Here is a 16,831-nt window from a genome sequence, read left to right on the forward strand (position 1 = left end):
ATACCTATCCCCCATCCCTAGCTCTAGCCCTTTAGCTCTATGCCTTTCTATTTCTAAGTCATTTTCTCTATAATCCCATGTTGTTCAGTTATGTCTAACTCTTTGTGACCCAATGAACCACAGCATCAGAGTACTGTCCCTGGGATTTTCTTGGCCAAGATATTGGAGTGGTTTGCCTTCTTTAGTGGATTAGGGCTAACAGAGGTTAAGCGAATTGCCTAGGGTCACATGCATAGTAAGCATCTGAGGCTAGATTTGAACCCAAGTCTTCCTGACTCCAGGTCCAATGCTCTGTGCTCTGAGTTGCCTCAATAATCCTATCCCTATACCTATCCCTTTATTCCCATCCCTATACCCATATGCTTATAAACACACACAGCCTTCTAGCTATATCAACACCACAATATTTATATCTCTCTTGGATATCTGGTTCTCAAACTTTAGGAACTAAGGGATTGGCAGAGAGTCTATTTATTAGATGTTTAAAAGAGCAGCACAAGTGATATATTTTATTTAATGCTTTTCTAACTCTAAAGTCTGTGTCTCCCTCTTGATTGGCATGGCAGTATTACAGAAAATGAGCTCATTTTCATTCAGAAAAATAGAAATTATAAAAATATTTTTGCCTTCAGTTCTTCTTAGAGTGGAATGTTGAGAACATAGTAATGCACGTATATAGTCACAGAATACATCCATCGACAGCATTGCATCCAGTGCCTGGAGAAGGTGAGTCTCTGCTGTTTCAAGATGACTATCCAACATTCCACATTCTCTGCAGGGGAACCTTTTGTTTTGGGTGGGATACGGGAATTATGGTTGGGGTTATTTGGCAGACTTAAATGCCGTTTAGCTTGCGTAAGCCTTGAGACAAACAGTTTCTACTTGACACACCTTTTGGTTTTACTGACTATACGGTATGGACTAAGGATGGTGTCTGAATCCCTTGTTCCTCTTGAATCAATTTGCCACAGTCTAACTCCATAGTGAAGGTGGTTCCAGATGTGGAGTTGGATGGTTGGGTCTGTTTACACTGTAGTCCGTAAAAGAAACCGAAAGCCTTAAATGCAAAAGAGACAGGGAAAATGAACAAAAACACGTACACTAAGAATAGAGAAAAAGCACAAGCACAACGAGGCTTAAGCTTAGAGGAAAATGGCCCCAAATTGGCAGCTTTTCACTTTTTGAGAGAAGTCAGATAAGTCAGGGCACCTCAAGAAAAAATGAAAGGCAACAACAATGCAGTGTAGACTTCCTTTCATTACAATTTCCATGGTAATGCTCTCATTTAAATAATATTCACTATTGCCCTATTATTTCTAATGCAATTTTCATTTTGAAGAGATGCCGGATTATAGTGTGGCATATTATCTATCATATTCACAGTTCAAGAAGGACTAACTTAACCACAGAAATGCAGCCTTTTAAAGAAATTAATTGGTCAGCATAATCACTTGCAAAATGTTAACTAAAGTTGTAAACACAATGATATTCTGCTCTGCTCTGCTCTGTAATTAAGTACCATAAGATAGTATAGAAACCAGGTAGTGCTTCGTCTACTTGGAGGGTTAGAGTTGATTCAGGAGAAATCAAATTGTTTTTCAAAAACATATGATCTTAAAATGAAAAAAATCAAAACTAAATGACTGCATCCTACTTAACATTTTAAAAATCGCTTACTATATTTCCTTACAAATTATATTTCTTAAAAGAATGTGAATATCAAAGTCTAAAAAAATACCCCAGGGCAAACTTTCCTTCGGATAAATCAGTGTTGCTACTCAATCTTTCTCGAAGTTCTTATTATCCTTTTCCAGCTTTAAAAATGTAGTTCTCCCTAGATCTTTGTAGTAAGACCAAAGAGTTATTTGAGACATGCAGGGGACTTGAAATTTCTTGGGTTTGAGCAAGCACTAATCAAATGCAGGGAACACGGTTGGTTTTTTTAGGTGATAGATGATATCTATTGGTATATTACATCGGGATATTGATGATATTTGAAGTTCTAGCTCATTCTGTACAATTAAACAAAAGAAGAGTTGTGTGTTGATTTTCCTTTGCATGAATTTTTATCGTTATATATAGCCTTTCAGTGAAAAAGAACACATCTCCTTGGAAAAAGAGAATTCCCACTTAGTTGTCAGTTATCCAATCTTAATAATAAAGGACTCACCTGCTCAACATCACTGTTCTTCCTTGATTTGTATAGAAACTCTCCAATGGCAACAAATACAGACAGGACAAGTCCAGCAGCCAGCACAATAAAGATGCCACCAATGTTTTCTACTCCCAAAGCGCTGGCCTCTTTGCTGTCCTCTTCAGGGCAGCCATTTCCCCGCCACCACTTTTCTTTCATCATATGCAATTTTCCTTCCTCTTGTAGTTGGAGAATAGCAATGGTAATTTTGTCCCGGTAAGGAGAGCCTGGAAAGAAAGGCCATTGGTGATGCAGATTAGTCTTATCTATAGGGAAATGGCATTGTGCTAACCTAAGGTAAATGGTTAATCTAAAACTCCAAAAGATATAAAAAATGTAATAGAGAATTGTAAAGTCTATGGGGGTACGGGTTCCCTCCTAGATACTCCAAACTCCAGAAATGTGCCAGATCAAAAGGAACATAGGAAATTCCTTTCTACTCCCTGAGAGGAACATCCCCCTTGGACTTTCTCCTAGATCTACAACTAACATAGATATGCAACTCCCAGTTCCATCCTGATAAGCATTAGGTAGTACCTAATCCAGTAATCCCTTTTTAAAAAAAACCCCACCTTCCATCTTGGAATCAGTACTGTGTATTGGTTCTAAGGCAGAAGAGTGGTAAGGGCTAGGCAGTGGGGGTCAAGTGACTTGCTCAGGGTTACATAGCTGGGAAATGTGTGAGACCAAATTTGAACCCAGGACCTCCCATCTCTAGGCCTGGCTCTCAGTACACTGAGCCACCCAGCTACCAATCATCCTTTGAATTTCACAGATCATTCCTCATACCCCCAACCCAATGAATTACCTCTTTTCTGATTCACCCTTTCCCCCCTTATCCTGTAACTCCTGTTGTCAAAGGGGAATAAAAACCCCAGACCCCATCACCTTGGGGAGGCAATGTTCCACCTGTACCCTGTCTCCCAGCCATTCAAAATTACCACCAAATTAACAAATTTCTCCTTTTATTTTTAAGCTAAGTTGTGGCGTTTTGTATTCTTGCGAAGGCCAAGCTGTCTGGAGCCTGGGTTTCACCTCAAAGTTCTCCCACTACAATAATAAGTTAGTATGCCTTTGAGTATGTTCATATAGAAAGAAGTAACCTAGGTGTACTGTGTCATACTACGGCATTCTGTTTTTAAATGACTCTTTTCCCATGTGAAATGGTTTCAGAGGTTGTACCTTTTTTTAAGCTCTGGATTATATCTTAAGTAGGCTAATTTCCAGAATCAGATGCATCCCCTCCCTCAGTTCTGTTTGCTATACAAAATTTGCATGGCTTTGTCTAACCTCCCAGGCAACCCAATGCCTTTTGAAGGTTCTTCTATATAGCTGGGATAAGAAAACACAAGAGTATTTCTGCAGCAGATATATTCAGAATTCTCATGTAAACTCCCATTGTGTGCAAACAAAAGTGTAGCTAGCATTTCAGACTCTATTTCCAACAGCAAGATCAGCTACATCCCCTCAGGGAAACAGAGGCATCCTAGAGGGTTGTCATGTTTCTAATGACAGCTCAATTCTCTCTCCCCCAGCCCCCAGTCTGGTGTGACTTTCCCCAAAGTTATCCCAGTGACTAGCATATTCATGAAGGGATATTTACTTCAGTCAGTCAATCAAATCATCAAGCCACAAACATACACATGCATCTACAAAGTCCCAGAGGCTGTGATTCAATGTTGGGGACATAAAAAGAGACAAAAGACAATTCTGCTCTCAAGGAATTTACAATCTCACGGGGGTGGGATGGGGCTCAACACACCCCAAATAAATATAAAGCAAGCTACTTTCAAGATAATTAGGAAATACTTAATTTAGAGAGGTTGGGGAAGGCTTCCTGTAGAAGATAGAAGGCTAGTTGTCACTTAAATGAAGTAAGAGATGAGCAGTTGCAGCAGAGGAGAGAGAGCATTCCAGGTAAGGGGAGGCAGTCAGAGAGAATGCCCAGAGTTGAGGGAACATTGAGGATTCCAGTGTCACTGGACTGAAGAGTATGTGTCAGAGAATAAGGAGTAAAAAGACTGGAAAGAGAGGAGGAGGCACGTTGTGAAGGATTTTGAATTCCAAACAACATTTTCTTCTGGTTCTTGGTAGCCAGAGGGAACCATTGGAGTTTATTACTACACTTCAGGAAAATCACTTTAGTGGTCCAAGAAGGAAGTGGAGGTCTGTGTTGTGTTTGTGGAGGAGCCGACTGGACCCCTGGAGGAGTGTAGCAAGGAGGCCCAAAATGGTGGCCACAGATTAGCCAGCTATAGACCTACTTTTCTGTCTCCTTCTCCTTCTTTTGATTTAGTAAAGCTATTAATCTTTAACCAGCCTCAATTGTTAATTCTTACAAAACAAATAATATAGTATCAGGACCACGGGGCACTCTTCCCCTCTTTTATTTCAGTCTGAGGAGAGTGAGCTTGGACAATGTAATTTCGACATAGCATTGATTTCACCAGGTTCACATACAAATGTGGCATTGCTGCTAGATGAACTCTTGTCCCAACTATTGCTAGACTGACGATCATGCCTTACTTCCTTGGGGCTCACTAATAGATTAGCTGTCTGTGAAATTTGGTGTGGACTCTGTTCTCAGCCATTTTGAAACTCACGTCATGGTCTCCAGTTTCTTTCTCTTAAAATAGAAAAAAAAGGGCAAAAAGTGAGGCTTATATTCATAGGCCACATATTATCCATGGATACGGAAAGCCAAAGACGTCTCCCCTCAAAGCAGTTACTGGGAGCCATCAAATCCATGCTGTTTGACATGGTCACAGGTAGAATCCGGGGACTGCACAGCTGCCCCCCAGGAAGGATGGAAATACCCACTCAGACTCCCCCACGTGACTCCTCTCTTACTAACACTCCCTATTATTGGAATTGTTGTGATTATTATCCTTATTCAGCCCCAGGGTAACATAGAAGAACAGCTGGGGGCTGTTACTAGGGCCTTTAGATTCCCAGGAAAATCCCACCCTTATATGTAGTGATAAAGACATTCCCCTGAAGTCACTTCTTAAATAATTGGCAGAGAGTGATTTAATGTCACAAATGATATGGATGAGAGCCCAATGCCTGTAGGGTGGAAACAGATGTTCTGACACACTAAGAATCTATTTGCTCCCATAACGATGGGAGGATGCCCACTTTATTCCCCCAGAATCTCACCAAAAGATTCTCCTTGCAAAATCAAACCTAAGGACTCCTTTGCACCTATTTAGATACGGGATTGTAGATGGGATCCCCCTAGCTGTAACTCCCCAACAAAACTCTTCTTGGATTCTCCACCCCCATATACAGGCGCTTACTTAAGAGAAGACCAGGGACGACAAGCTCCCCTGACCCGGTATGTTAACATAGAAAGATATAGAGAATTGACTTTCCTGGAAAGGCTGGTATGTTCCTCTCCACCGAATTGTTTGTTAACCCCATAGGCTAGGCAACATGTCAAGGATACCTTAGTAAAGGACTGGAGAATGAAAGACTGATATTTGGGGCGTGTTGACTGTATCCTTTGAAGTCTGGTTGATTGTGTAACTGGCTAGTGTAACAAATAAGTATTCTAAGCTTAACCACACCTCACTGGTCAACGAGGAAGCGACCTCTAGTTGAGCTTCCCTGCGAAGAGAACACAAATGTTTTCTGCAAAGCTTTGCATCTTCTGTTAAAATTTATGGAATCAAATAATATAAGATGATTATAGAATGTCAATCAAATGACTTTGTAAAAGTTAATGTATAATCTATTCAATTGTCTGCAAGTAAAGCTGTCTGTTAAAAATGAAACTGTGTGTGTAATCATTGAGAGTATAAAAATAAATCAATGTGAGCCTGAGCAGAGCAGTTTCTGAAATGCCTTGCTGCAGGTAAAGCTGTAACCATCTCTCACCCCCACTCTCATGCCACCAACAGCATTCTCCTACAAGGGTCCCCTGGATCCTCCTGTGAGGGCTGGACCCCCGCAAGCAGTATCTTTCCTACTCTGATTGGAGTACCACCACATAGGAAGAAGTTGATGAAAGATATTAAAAAGGTTGACCAGCACCTTTTGAATGCATCCCCAGTTCTGATTTTACAGCCATACCAATCCAAGTAGCTCCTCTTCATTATGTGGTAAGTAGACTGGAATAAGTTACAAACTATCTACATGTGCTACAAAGCATCTTTCTATTACAAATACAAATTACCACAGCTATCCTGCAAGCAGAGACCCTATTCTCTTCCCCTTGAGGAACTGAAAAAATGAGCAAAGTTTTGTAGTGTGAAAGAGAGAAATACTGAAGGAAATACAAGGACTGAATTTGCAGTGTTATCTCATGCAAAAAGGAGATAGAACTCTGGCTGCCAATGGGGGATGGGAATGGAACCTCCAACTAAGAAAAGGAGGGAAGCAGTTGGAGATTCAGCTTTTCCCCTTTCAAACTGGGGAGGAAAGGAGCAATTCTCAATGAGCTTATCTAGCTACAAATCCCTCATTGAACAGAAGAAGATCCAGACTAATCATCTGTCTTCATAGTGATTGGATAGCGACCTTTCCCCTTTGGGGAAGGCAATAGCCTATCCCTCAGAAGATGTTCTTCAAAGCTATATACATCATCTTGAACATACAAATATACTAAGATCATCTGGGACTTAGTCTCTAGACTAGAGCTTCAAACCCCTGAAGAAACTATAGGAGGAAATAGTTCAGGGACTTCCTGTTCCTTCTTTCCTAACCTATTATACCAAACTCCTTATCTAATAAATAGATATTTTAACTAATTGAGAAACCAGGTATCTTCTATGTACTAAAGGAATCATAAATATAATCAGCTAGAGAAGAAAATAGGAACAGAGATTGAAGGGGATTTTCTCTTACCCTTTAGCTCTGGTCAGATCCAACTCCATTTTCTCTAGACAGCTCTGCCTGAGAGGGAAATGGTGTTCCTTTTTATCTGTTCCCTCCCTCTCAGTTACCTGTCAAACATTGGTTCCTGATCCCCCACTAGTACAGAAGGTATATGTAAAAGGTAAATTACATGGACATTTTTGTTAGGGAAAAGGCAGATTGAAAGACACTAGTTGTTTTCTTAAAAAATTGCAGGAGTTTTTCAGAGTATAAATCAATATCATAATTTTATGTATTACTAATTAAGTGAATTACCACAACTTTTTTTATGATGTATATTAAAATATTTTGATATCCTGGTTGCTGGAATTTAAGCAAAACTTTTAACCTCTATGATTCTCAGCTTTCTTAACTTTAAAATGATTTTTAGCATCATATTGACCAAGTTGACAAAAAAGGGAAATGACCGATGCTTGAGGGGCTGTGGGGAAAACAGCTACTTTAATGCAATATTGGTGGAGCTGTGAACTGGTTCAACCATTCTACAAAGCAATTTGGAACTATAGCCATAAAACTATCTAACTGTGCATATCTTTTTGATGTATTGGTATTGCTACTAATTCTGTCCCTTAAAAGAGATCAAAGAAAGAAGAAAAGGATACCTACTTTAAAAAAAATTATAGCAAATCTTTGTGGTGACTGTAGTAGCAGCAGCAGAAATAGCAGGCAGTATAAATGTCAGTCATTAACAGCCAAAAAAACCCCTTTCAAAAAAGGGGTGGGTGTACAATGAGAAAGTAATAAAGACACATTTATTTACAATTTATGCTAGAACTTTTTCCTGTTGTATTGGATAGCTTTATTCAAAGGATATAAAGATTGAACAGTGAGAAAATGCAGATATGAATTTATCAAGACAATTACAGGAAAGATGGAGGAGTAACTAGAGCAGTAGCTCTGTTTCACCACAAAAATCCTCTCTGACCAAGAATAAAATATTGCCACAAAATGAATACAGGAGTGGAAGAACCAACAAGGAGACTGAGTGAAACAACCCAAAATAAAAATAAATACCCCAAATGTAGATGGAGACCATCTAGGCAACTGAGGGAACTGAACTAGTAGGAGGCTATAGCACGGAGTGAAGAGCAAGCTAAGAGCAAACCACAACTCCCTTCCCCTACCCCACATCTGCTGTGGTCCAAGACAACTCACACCCCTTGAAATTTCAAACCTGTGGGGAAGTACATAAGTCTAGCCCAGGACAATCTGAGCTAAAAAGGGGCTGGTCTGTGGGGGTCCAGAGTGAAACCAGGAATCCCAGTCTGGACTTGGGATGAGGACATAATCTATGGTTTGAGGGATAGCCCACCTGAATCCTTTTGCCCCAAACTAAGGGCAGAGCTCTAGGACAGGACAGTCAAGGGTGTGCCTGATTGGATGAAGAACACCAATTTAATCAAGTTCAGAGTGAGATCAAAAGCTTACACCCAAGCCTGAGGAAAGTCTTTAAGCTATGAGCATCTCAAGGATCAATTGAATCAGCAAGGAAAGGGGCCTCTCAGAGCTCTTAGCCCTCAGACCATCTGGTAAACTAGTAACAACCTATAAAATAAGCTGAAAATAGCATCAAGGAAGGGCTGAAGTTTAAGAGGGTACCCCAATGTCCCAGAAAACAGAGTCTACCTATAACTAAATAGGAAAAATGAGCAAACAACAGAAAAAAGCACCTAACTCTAAAGAACATGCATAAGAATGACATAAACATCAATCAAGGACTGAGAGAAATGGGAAGGGAGAGATAGAATGGGGTAAATTATATGATATAAAGAGACATGAAAAATCAATACAGAGAGGGGAGGATAAGGGTAATGGTGGGCAATGCTTAAACTTTACTCTCATTGTAACTGATTGGGAGAGGAAAAAAGTATATTCAGTGGTGTATAGACTTCTATCACTCTACAGAGAAGTAGAAGGGGAACAAGACAAGGAAAGAGAGTGGCAATTGAAGGGAGGGGGTATTGGGAGGGGATGAAGCAAAATACTGATGAGGAGGAACAGAGTGAAAGGGAAAAGAGTAGGATCAAAAGGGGATAATACTATGGAGGACAGTGCACAGTTAGTAATCACAACAGTGAATGTGAATGGGATAAACTCATCCATTAAATAGAAGTGGATAGCAGAGTGGATTAAAAGCCAGAATCCGACTATATGTTATTTACAAGAAACACATTTGAGGCAGAATGACACATACAGATTCAAGGTAAAAGGCTAGAGAAGAAGTTATTATGCATCATCTAAAGTAAAGAAAGAAGGAGTAGCAATCATGATACCAGAGTGAATCTTAAAATTTCTCAGACTTGTGAATGTTAAAAATTCTCAGACTCTACCTTAGAACATTTGGTTAAGACCATTCCCCATTTTAAACAATGAAGGTACTTGATCAGGAATGTGAGAACTCTTAACATTACTCCACCCATACTTATGCATACTTTAGGGGAAGATAAAGTTGTGAACTCCTTACTCAACAATAAAAAGTACTTAACCCATACTTAAAGTAAAGCTAAAACTCTTAAACTGTGTCTATTTTTAGATCCAATACAAAAAGGTACTAAGTACCTATGAAGGCCAAATTAATCACTGTAAGTTCAAATAAGCTTAGCAAGAGGTGTAAGGTTTTAGTCTACCCAGAGAAGATAATAACAGGTATGAATTACTCAAAAAGTTTAGTCTACTCAGGTGTGAATTAAGAATGGTCAGTCCTGTGAAAACATCTACTGTGATTGGTAGATGTTAAAACTTAGGGGAGGTGACATAGGAGAAAATTCTCTTTAAAGGAGGTCAGAAGGCCTCTAAAAAGAAGAGGAATTCAGCTATGGAGCTGAATTGGAGGCTGGTATCTGTCTTGGTGGCTGAAAGGAAATTCAGCCTTGGAAGCTGAAGTGGAGCTTCCTGACTTATACTGGAGGGTCTCTCTGAACACTAGAGTTTTGCTTGGAAGGATCTTGTGGTGAGTTGATAAAAAACTGACTGATCTCTCTCTTAAGGCTTAGGCCTAGGCTGGCCTAGCCCTTTTCTCATTATTTCCTCTTATTCTCTCTCTCCCTTTCCTTAATTCTTCATTTGTATGAATTAAAATCTCCATAAAACCCAGCTGACTTGGGTATTTAATATTTTGGGAATTTTCCCAAATATAATATAAAACCAAGACACTAAAAATTATCTTTACAGTTTTGGCTATTCAAATTCTTGAAACCATATTTTCGCGGTCACAGTTTATGGCAACCACTTTTTATCTGTAACAGTTTATGGCAACCACTCTTTTAACTGTAACACCAGACAAAGCCAAAGTAGAAATTGATCTGATTAAAAGAGATAAGGAAGAAAATTACATTTTGTGAAAAGATACTATGAACAATGAAGTAATATATCATTACAAAACATTTATGCACCAAATGTTATAGCATCTAGATTTCTAAAGGAAAAATTGAAGGAGCTCAAGGAGGAAATAGATAGTAAAACCATATTAGTGGGGGGATCTTAACCTTCCCCTTTCAGAACTAGATAAATCAAACCAAAAAAAAAGTAAGAAAGAAGTAAGGGAAGTAAATGAAATGCTAGAAAAATTGGAGTTAATAGATATCTAGAGAAAACTGAACAGGGATAAAAATGAATATACAGCAGCACATGGTACATATACAAAGATCAACCATTTACTAGGGCATAGAAATATTGCAAACAAATGCAGAAAAGGTGTAATTATAAAGGATACTTTTAAAGATCATAATGTGTTAAAAATTATAATAAACAAGGGTCCATGGAAAGGCAAATTTAAAATTAATTGGGAACTAAATCTAATTCTTCAAAACTGGCGGGTCAAAGAATAAATCAGAGAAACAATTACAAACTTCATTAAAAAGAATGACAATGAGGAGAGGAGACATCATATAAAAAACTATGGGATACAGCCAAAGCAATACTCAGGGAAAAATTTATATATCTCATTGCCTATAGCAACAAAATAGAGAGGGAGGTGATCAATGAGTTGAGCTTGCAACTTAAAAAAATTAGAAAAAAAAACAAATGAAAAATCCTCAGATAAAAACTAAATTGGAAATCCTAAAAATTAAAGATAATAATAATATTGAAATAAAAAAAAATTATTGAACTAATAAATAAGGCTAGGAGCTGGCCCTTTGGAAAAACAAATAAAATAGATAAAGTACTAGTTAATCTAATTTAAAAAGAAAGAATAGAATCAAATTAACAATATTAAATATGAAAAGGGTGACCTCACCTCTAATGAAGAGGAAATTCAGGTAATTATTAAGAACTATTTTGCTCAATTATATGGCATTAAAATATGACAATCTAGGTGAAATTGATATATTTACAAAAATATACAAAAACATAAATTTCTTAGATTAACAAAAGACTTAATAATAATAATGCTTAATTAATCCCATCTCAGAAAAAGAAATTGAACAAGCCATCAAGGAACTTCCTAAGAAAAAGTTCCCAGGGCTGGATGGTATTCACAAGTGAATTCTATCAAACATTTAAAGAATGACTAATCCCAATATTATACAAATTATTTGACAAAATAAGCAAAGAAGGAGTTTTACCAAATTCCTTTTATGACACAAATATGGTACTCATTCCAAAGTCAGGCAGAACAAAGATAGAGAAAGAAAACTACAAACCAATCTCCTTAATGAAAATAGATGCAAAAATCTTAAATAGAATACTAGAAAAAGACTCCAGAAAGTGATCATGAGGATTATTCACTATGATCAGGTGGGATTTATGCAAGGAATTCAAGCATGGTTTAATAATAGGAAAACCATCCACATAATTGATCATATCAACAACCAAATCAACAAAAATCACATGATTATCTTAATAGATGCAGAAAAAGCCTTTGACAAAATATAACACTAATTCATAATGAAAACACTAGAAAGTATAGGAATAGATGGGCCTCTCCTAAAAATAATAAACAGTATATATTTACAACCATAAGCAAGTCTCATCTGCAATGGGGACACGTTAGAAGCCTTCCCAGTAAGATCAGGAGTGAAGCAAGGATGCCCATTAGCACCTCTATTATTTAATATTGTTCTAGAAATGCTAGCAATAGCAATTAGAGAAGAAAAAGAAGTTGAAGGGATTAAAGTAGGCAATGAGGAAACTAACCTATTATTCTTTGAAGATATGATGGTATAATTAAAGAAATTGTGAAAATCAACTAAAAGACTAGTGGAAATAATTAACAACTTAAGCAACATTGCAGGGTACTGTGTAATTAGAATCTGTTACCCTAAAAACATCAATCCCCAGCAAAATTACTATTCCCAGCACCCTATTCACTTTCTGTTTTTACGTGCTGATGTAGACAAGATATAAATTGGGTGGAGTTCTGTGTCTATCCCTCTTCCCTTCCTGTCTTGGCTTTGGTGGAGTGGACTTTTTTGAGCAGGTTATGCCTGCTCAAAATTTAGTCCTCTGGTTCTATTTTGTCATAAAAAAGAATACTTGGAGTATTGGACATTAATTTTAAATCCGACATTTATGGTGACCAGAAGTGGGGTTCAGAACCCTTAATTCTATCTGAGTAGATTAGTTAGAAAAGAAACCATGTTTCTCCTGCCACAGCTTTTTGTACCCTGACCCCCACTCACACCCCAGGGAATTATTTTTGGAGCTGCTGCCTGTTGGTACTGATCCTGCCTCCTGCTACTAATTCTCTGGGTGGTCCCAGCTTCCTGGTCCTGCCTCCCTGCCTGGGTGGCCCTTCAGAGCCATTGCTCTTGCTGCTCTTGCTGCTCTTGCTTCTCCTGCTTCTCCTGCTCCTGCTCCTGTTGCTGCTGCTGCTGATTGGAGCCATTATCTAGAGGCTTGGAAAGTATAAATTCCTTTTTCCCTTACATTGCCAGCAGCTGAGTGCTTGCTTACTGCTTGCCTTGGAAGCCCATGTGTCTTTCCCTTAGGCACTAATTAGTCTCTTACAGGGCTTTTACCCTGTTCTTGTGGCAGAGGAAGCAAGTTGCTCCCTGGAGTTTTACCCCTACAGCAAGGGGGAATGAAGGGGAAGTAGAATTGCAAGCATAGCACTCTATGAAAGAGCAGTGCATTACTTATCTCAAATAGCTCCTAGTTTTAGGATGTCTCCTTCCTACCACTCCTGGGTGCACTGGTTCTTGTGAAAAGCTTGAATAATCCTGAGATTGAGAGGAGAGATTCATTTCCCTACACCCCCTTGTCATTCTGGCCTGCCCAGTCTCTACAATACATCCAATATGGAATTCCTCCACACTATGTTCATTAAGGAATTCTCCCTCACTATGGAAGATCCCAAAAGTGTGACCAAAAGGAATGTAGATGGATGATGATACTGGGGAGGGGAAGGAACCTTAAAGAGTCTGGAGGTGGATTTTAAGCCTTTTCAGACTCCATCGTTTTATGAAAATCTCTGTATCAGAATTGGAAAAAAGGAACTCTTGAATTCAGTACCTGTATCCTGTCACATATATTGTATTTTCTTATTGCTTGTTTTAAGATATTATTTTGTTTGTTAAGTTCTGTTATACTGAATCATTTTAAACTACTGTGTTTTGACAATTAGCTATCACTGTCTTTATTTGTATCTTTCCCTTATGACTGGACTGCAGAAGATATTGTAAAAGTACCTTTGAGTTGTTTGTAACAATCGGTAAGGGTCCATTTAGTAGCTGAAGTGAAGTGCTATAGCACTATTCCTGGCCTCCACATTAAAAAGGATGAGACATATGAAAGACATGCCTTTTAGAGCTGTTACATTCTCATGCCAAAGGAGGGAGCAATATTATAGTCCCTGACTCCACAGTACAATGGATTGGACATATAAAAGACATGACTTTAGAGCTGTTTCAGTCCCATGCCAAAGAAGGGAGAAAACCCAAGGGGTTGGTTACTTCGTGATGGGTTATAGTCCTATAAAGTTTTCCTAAGGGGCATGGTACCCCTAAATGGCCCCCAAGAGGGAGCATTTTAGTCAAGATCTAAAGCCATGAGCTTCAGTGGCTACCTGAGTGGATGTGAGTGTTGGTCAACACCTTCCTCAGAGGGGATTGTAAAATTGTCATAGGGATTCCACCACTCTCCTTGGGGTATTGCATAATTATCATAGGGATTGTATAATTTAAATCCTATAGTATCAGATAAACCCACATAAATCATCAGCATTTCTCTATATTTCCAACAAAACTCAGCAGCAGGAGTTAGAAAGAGAAACTCCATTTAAAATCACTCTAGACAATATAAAATATCTGGGAATCTCTCTGCCAAGATAAACACAGGAATTATATGAACACCATTATAAAACACTTTTCACACAATTAAAACTAAATCTAAACAATTGGGGAAAAAAAACATTAATTGTTCCTGGGTAGGACAAGCTAATATAATAAAAAATGGCAATCCTTCCCAAATTAATCTACTTTTTTATAGAATTGGAAAAAATTATAACAAAGTTCATCTGTAAGATCAAAAGATCAAGACTATCAAGGGAAATAATGAAAAAAATGTCAAGGATGAGGGCCTAGCAGTACCAGATCTTAAACTGTACTATAAAGCAGTGGTCATCAAAACAATATGGTACTGGCTAAGAGACAGAAGGGTAGATCAATGGAATAGACTAGGGTAAATTACCTGAACAAGCTAGTGTTCAATAAACCCCAAGACCCCAGCTTTTGGGACAAGAGCTCATTATTTGACAAAAACTGCTGGGAAAATTGAAAAACAGTATGGGAGAGATTAGATTTAGAGCAACATCTTACACCCTATACCAAAATAAATTCAAAATGGGTAAATGACTTAAAATATAAAGAATGAAATCTTAAATAAATTAGGTGAACATAGAATAGTATACCTGTCAGATCTGTGATGAAAGGAAGGAATTTAGGACCAAGCAAGAGATAAAGAACATAGTAAAATATAAGATGAATGACTTTGATTATATAAAATTAAAAAAGTTTTTGTACAAACAAAACCCAGGCAACCAAAATTAGAATGAAAGCCACAACTGAGAGAATATTTTTTTATCACAAAACTCTCTGACAAAGGTTTAATTTCCCAAATATATAAGGAACTAAGTAAAATTTACAAAAAATCTAGCCATTCCCCAGTCAACAAGTGGTCAAGGGACACAAATAGGCAGTTTTCACAGGATGAAATAAAAATCACGAAGCACATGAAAAAGTGTTCTAAATCCCTCCTGATTAGAGAAATGCAAATTAAAATCACTCTGAGGTACCACCTTACACCTAGCAGACTGGCCAATATGGCAACAAAGGAAAGTGATAAATGTTGGAGGGGATGTGGCATAATTGAGACACTATATATTGCTGGTGGAGTTGTGAATTGGTCCAACCATTCTGGAGGGCAATTTGGAACTATGCACAAAGGGCTTTAAAAGACTCCCTGCCCTTTGACTCAGCTATCCCACTGTTGGGTTTGTACCATAAAGAGATAATCAAAAATGTTTTTAACCACACTCTTTGTGGTGGAAAAAAATTGGAAAATGGGGGGGGGTTCCATCGATTGGGGAATGGCTGAACAAATTGTGGTATCTGATGATGATGGAATATTATTGTGCTGAAAGGAATAATGAACTTGAAGAATTCCATGTGAACTGGAAAGACCATGTTACAAATTATTTTTTACCCATTTATTCTGCTGGGGAAATCTTCACATTCTTGGAAGTCACTGATGGGGTTGAGGCTTGTTGGTTACCCTCAACTTGGTTTAGCCCAACTGCTGAGAGTATCTGCTCTGTATGCTATAGCTTCTTGGATCCATAGGTAAGACTTAAGTAAGAGATGGACACCATAAGCAGTCCTGAAAAGGTCTCAGTGTATATATCTATATCTATCTTCAAAGGCCACAGGCTATTTTCTTATGCTGAATTTGCCTGGGAAATGACTTGCTGAAGTTTCTCAATTCATTTCTTGATCTAAGGAAATTACTCTACTCTGAAATTCTTCCTAGATTTGTTGTGGTGGAGAACTGCATTATATGGATTCCTTCTAGTTTACCATATTTGTTGGTTTCCTTTCAGTATTTAGATTTTATGCCATTTGGTAAATATATGTTGTGTCAATATTAATTTAAGCATAATGGAGTTTCTCTGCTTATCTCTTTTTAATCAAATCTGTTTTTATTGTTGCCTTGTCTGACATCATATTTGATAACTTTGCTTTTTTTTTTTTTTAGTTCAGCTGGAGCAGAACAGATTTTGAATTCTTTATTATAATTCTGTATGAATGTATCTACTTCACAAGTTTCTTGCAAATTACATTTTATTGGTTCTGCTTTGTAATTAGTTCCTTCTTCCATTTTATGGGTGAATTCATCTCATTCACATTTACCATTATTACTGCTCATTGTGTATTTCTCTTCATCATATCCTTTTATACTTTCTTTTCACTTTTTCCTCAGCTACTTCTTTACAAACAATAAAGGGTTGAGAGAGAAATTAACATTACTGATCAAATATATGAATCTCATTTAAGCTCTGTGGAGCCTCATGCCAACTTTCATATTCACAGATAAATCTCCCCCTCAGATTCCTATAGGGTACTCCCTGAGGAGTTGGTGATGATCCTCATTAATTCCAGAACTGGAGTCCTCACTCATGAGCTTTCTCCCAAGATTATTATGTGAGAATCATTTAACCATCCAGATAAGTATTTTTAAAGGAAGGACTTAAGGTCATATAAGTACAATTCTCCCTCTTCCACCTGAAGTTCCGTTCAGTATAATGTATTTCTACATCAAACT

The 16,831-nt window shown here is 37.9% G+C and overlaps 1 protein-coding gene across 1 annotated transcript in view; it reads right to left on the minus strand.

Annotated features, from left to right (window-relative positions):
* Nucleotides 1–481: 481 nt before the first annotated feature.
* GRIK1 (glutamate ionotropic receptor kainate type subunit 1) overlaps nt 482–16,831 on the minus strand; it is a 115,603-nt gene continuing 99,253 nt past the window's right edge. The window contains exons 15-16 of the mRNA XM_007493093.3: nt 2,171–2,421; nt 482–1,057 (exon numbers count right to left, since the gene is read on the minus strand). Coding sequence (XP_007493155.2) covers nt 908–1,057; nt 2,171–2,421 — 401 coding nt within the window. The 3' untranslated portion in view covers nt 482–907. The remainder of the gene's footprint in view (nt 1,058–2,170; nt 2,422–16,831) is intronic.

Source organism: Monodelphis domestica, chromosome 4, assembly GCF_027887165.1.
Source record: "Monodelphis domestica isolate mMonDom1 chromosome 4, mMonDom1.pri, whole genome shotgun sequence".
NCBI classification, from domain to species: Eukaryota; Metazoa; Chordata; class Mammalia; order Didelphimorphia; family Didelphidae; genus Monodelphis; species Monodelphis domestica.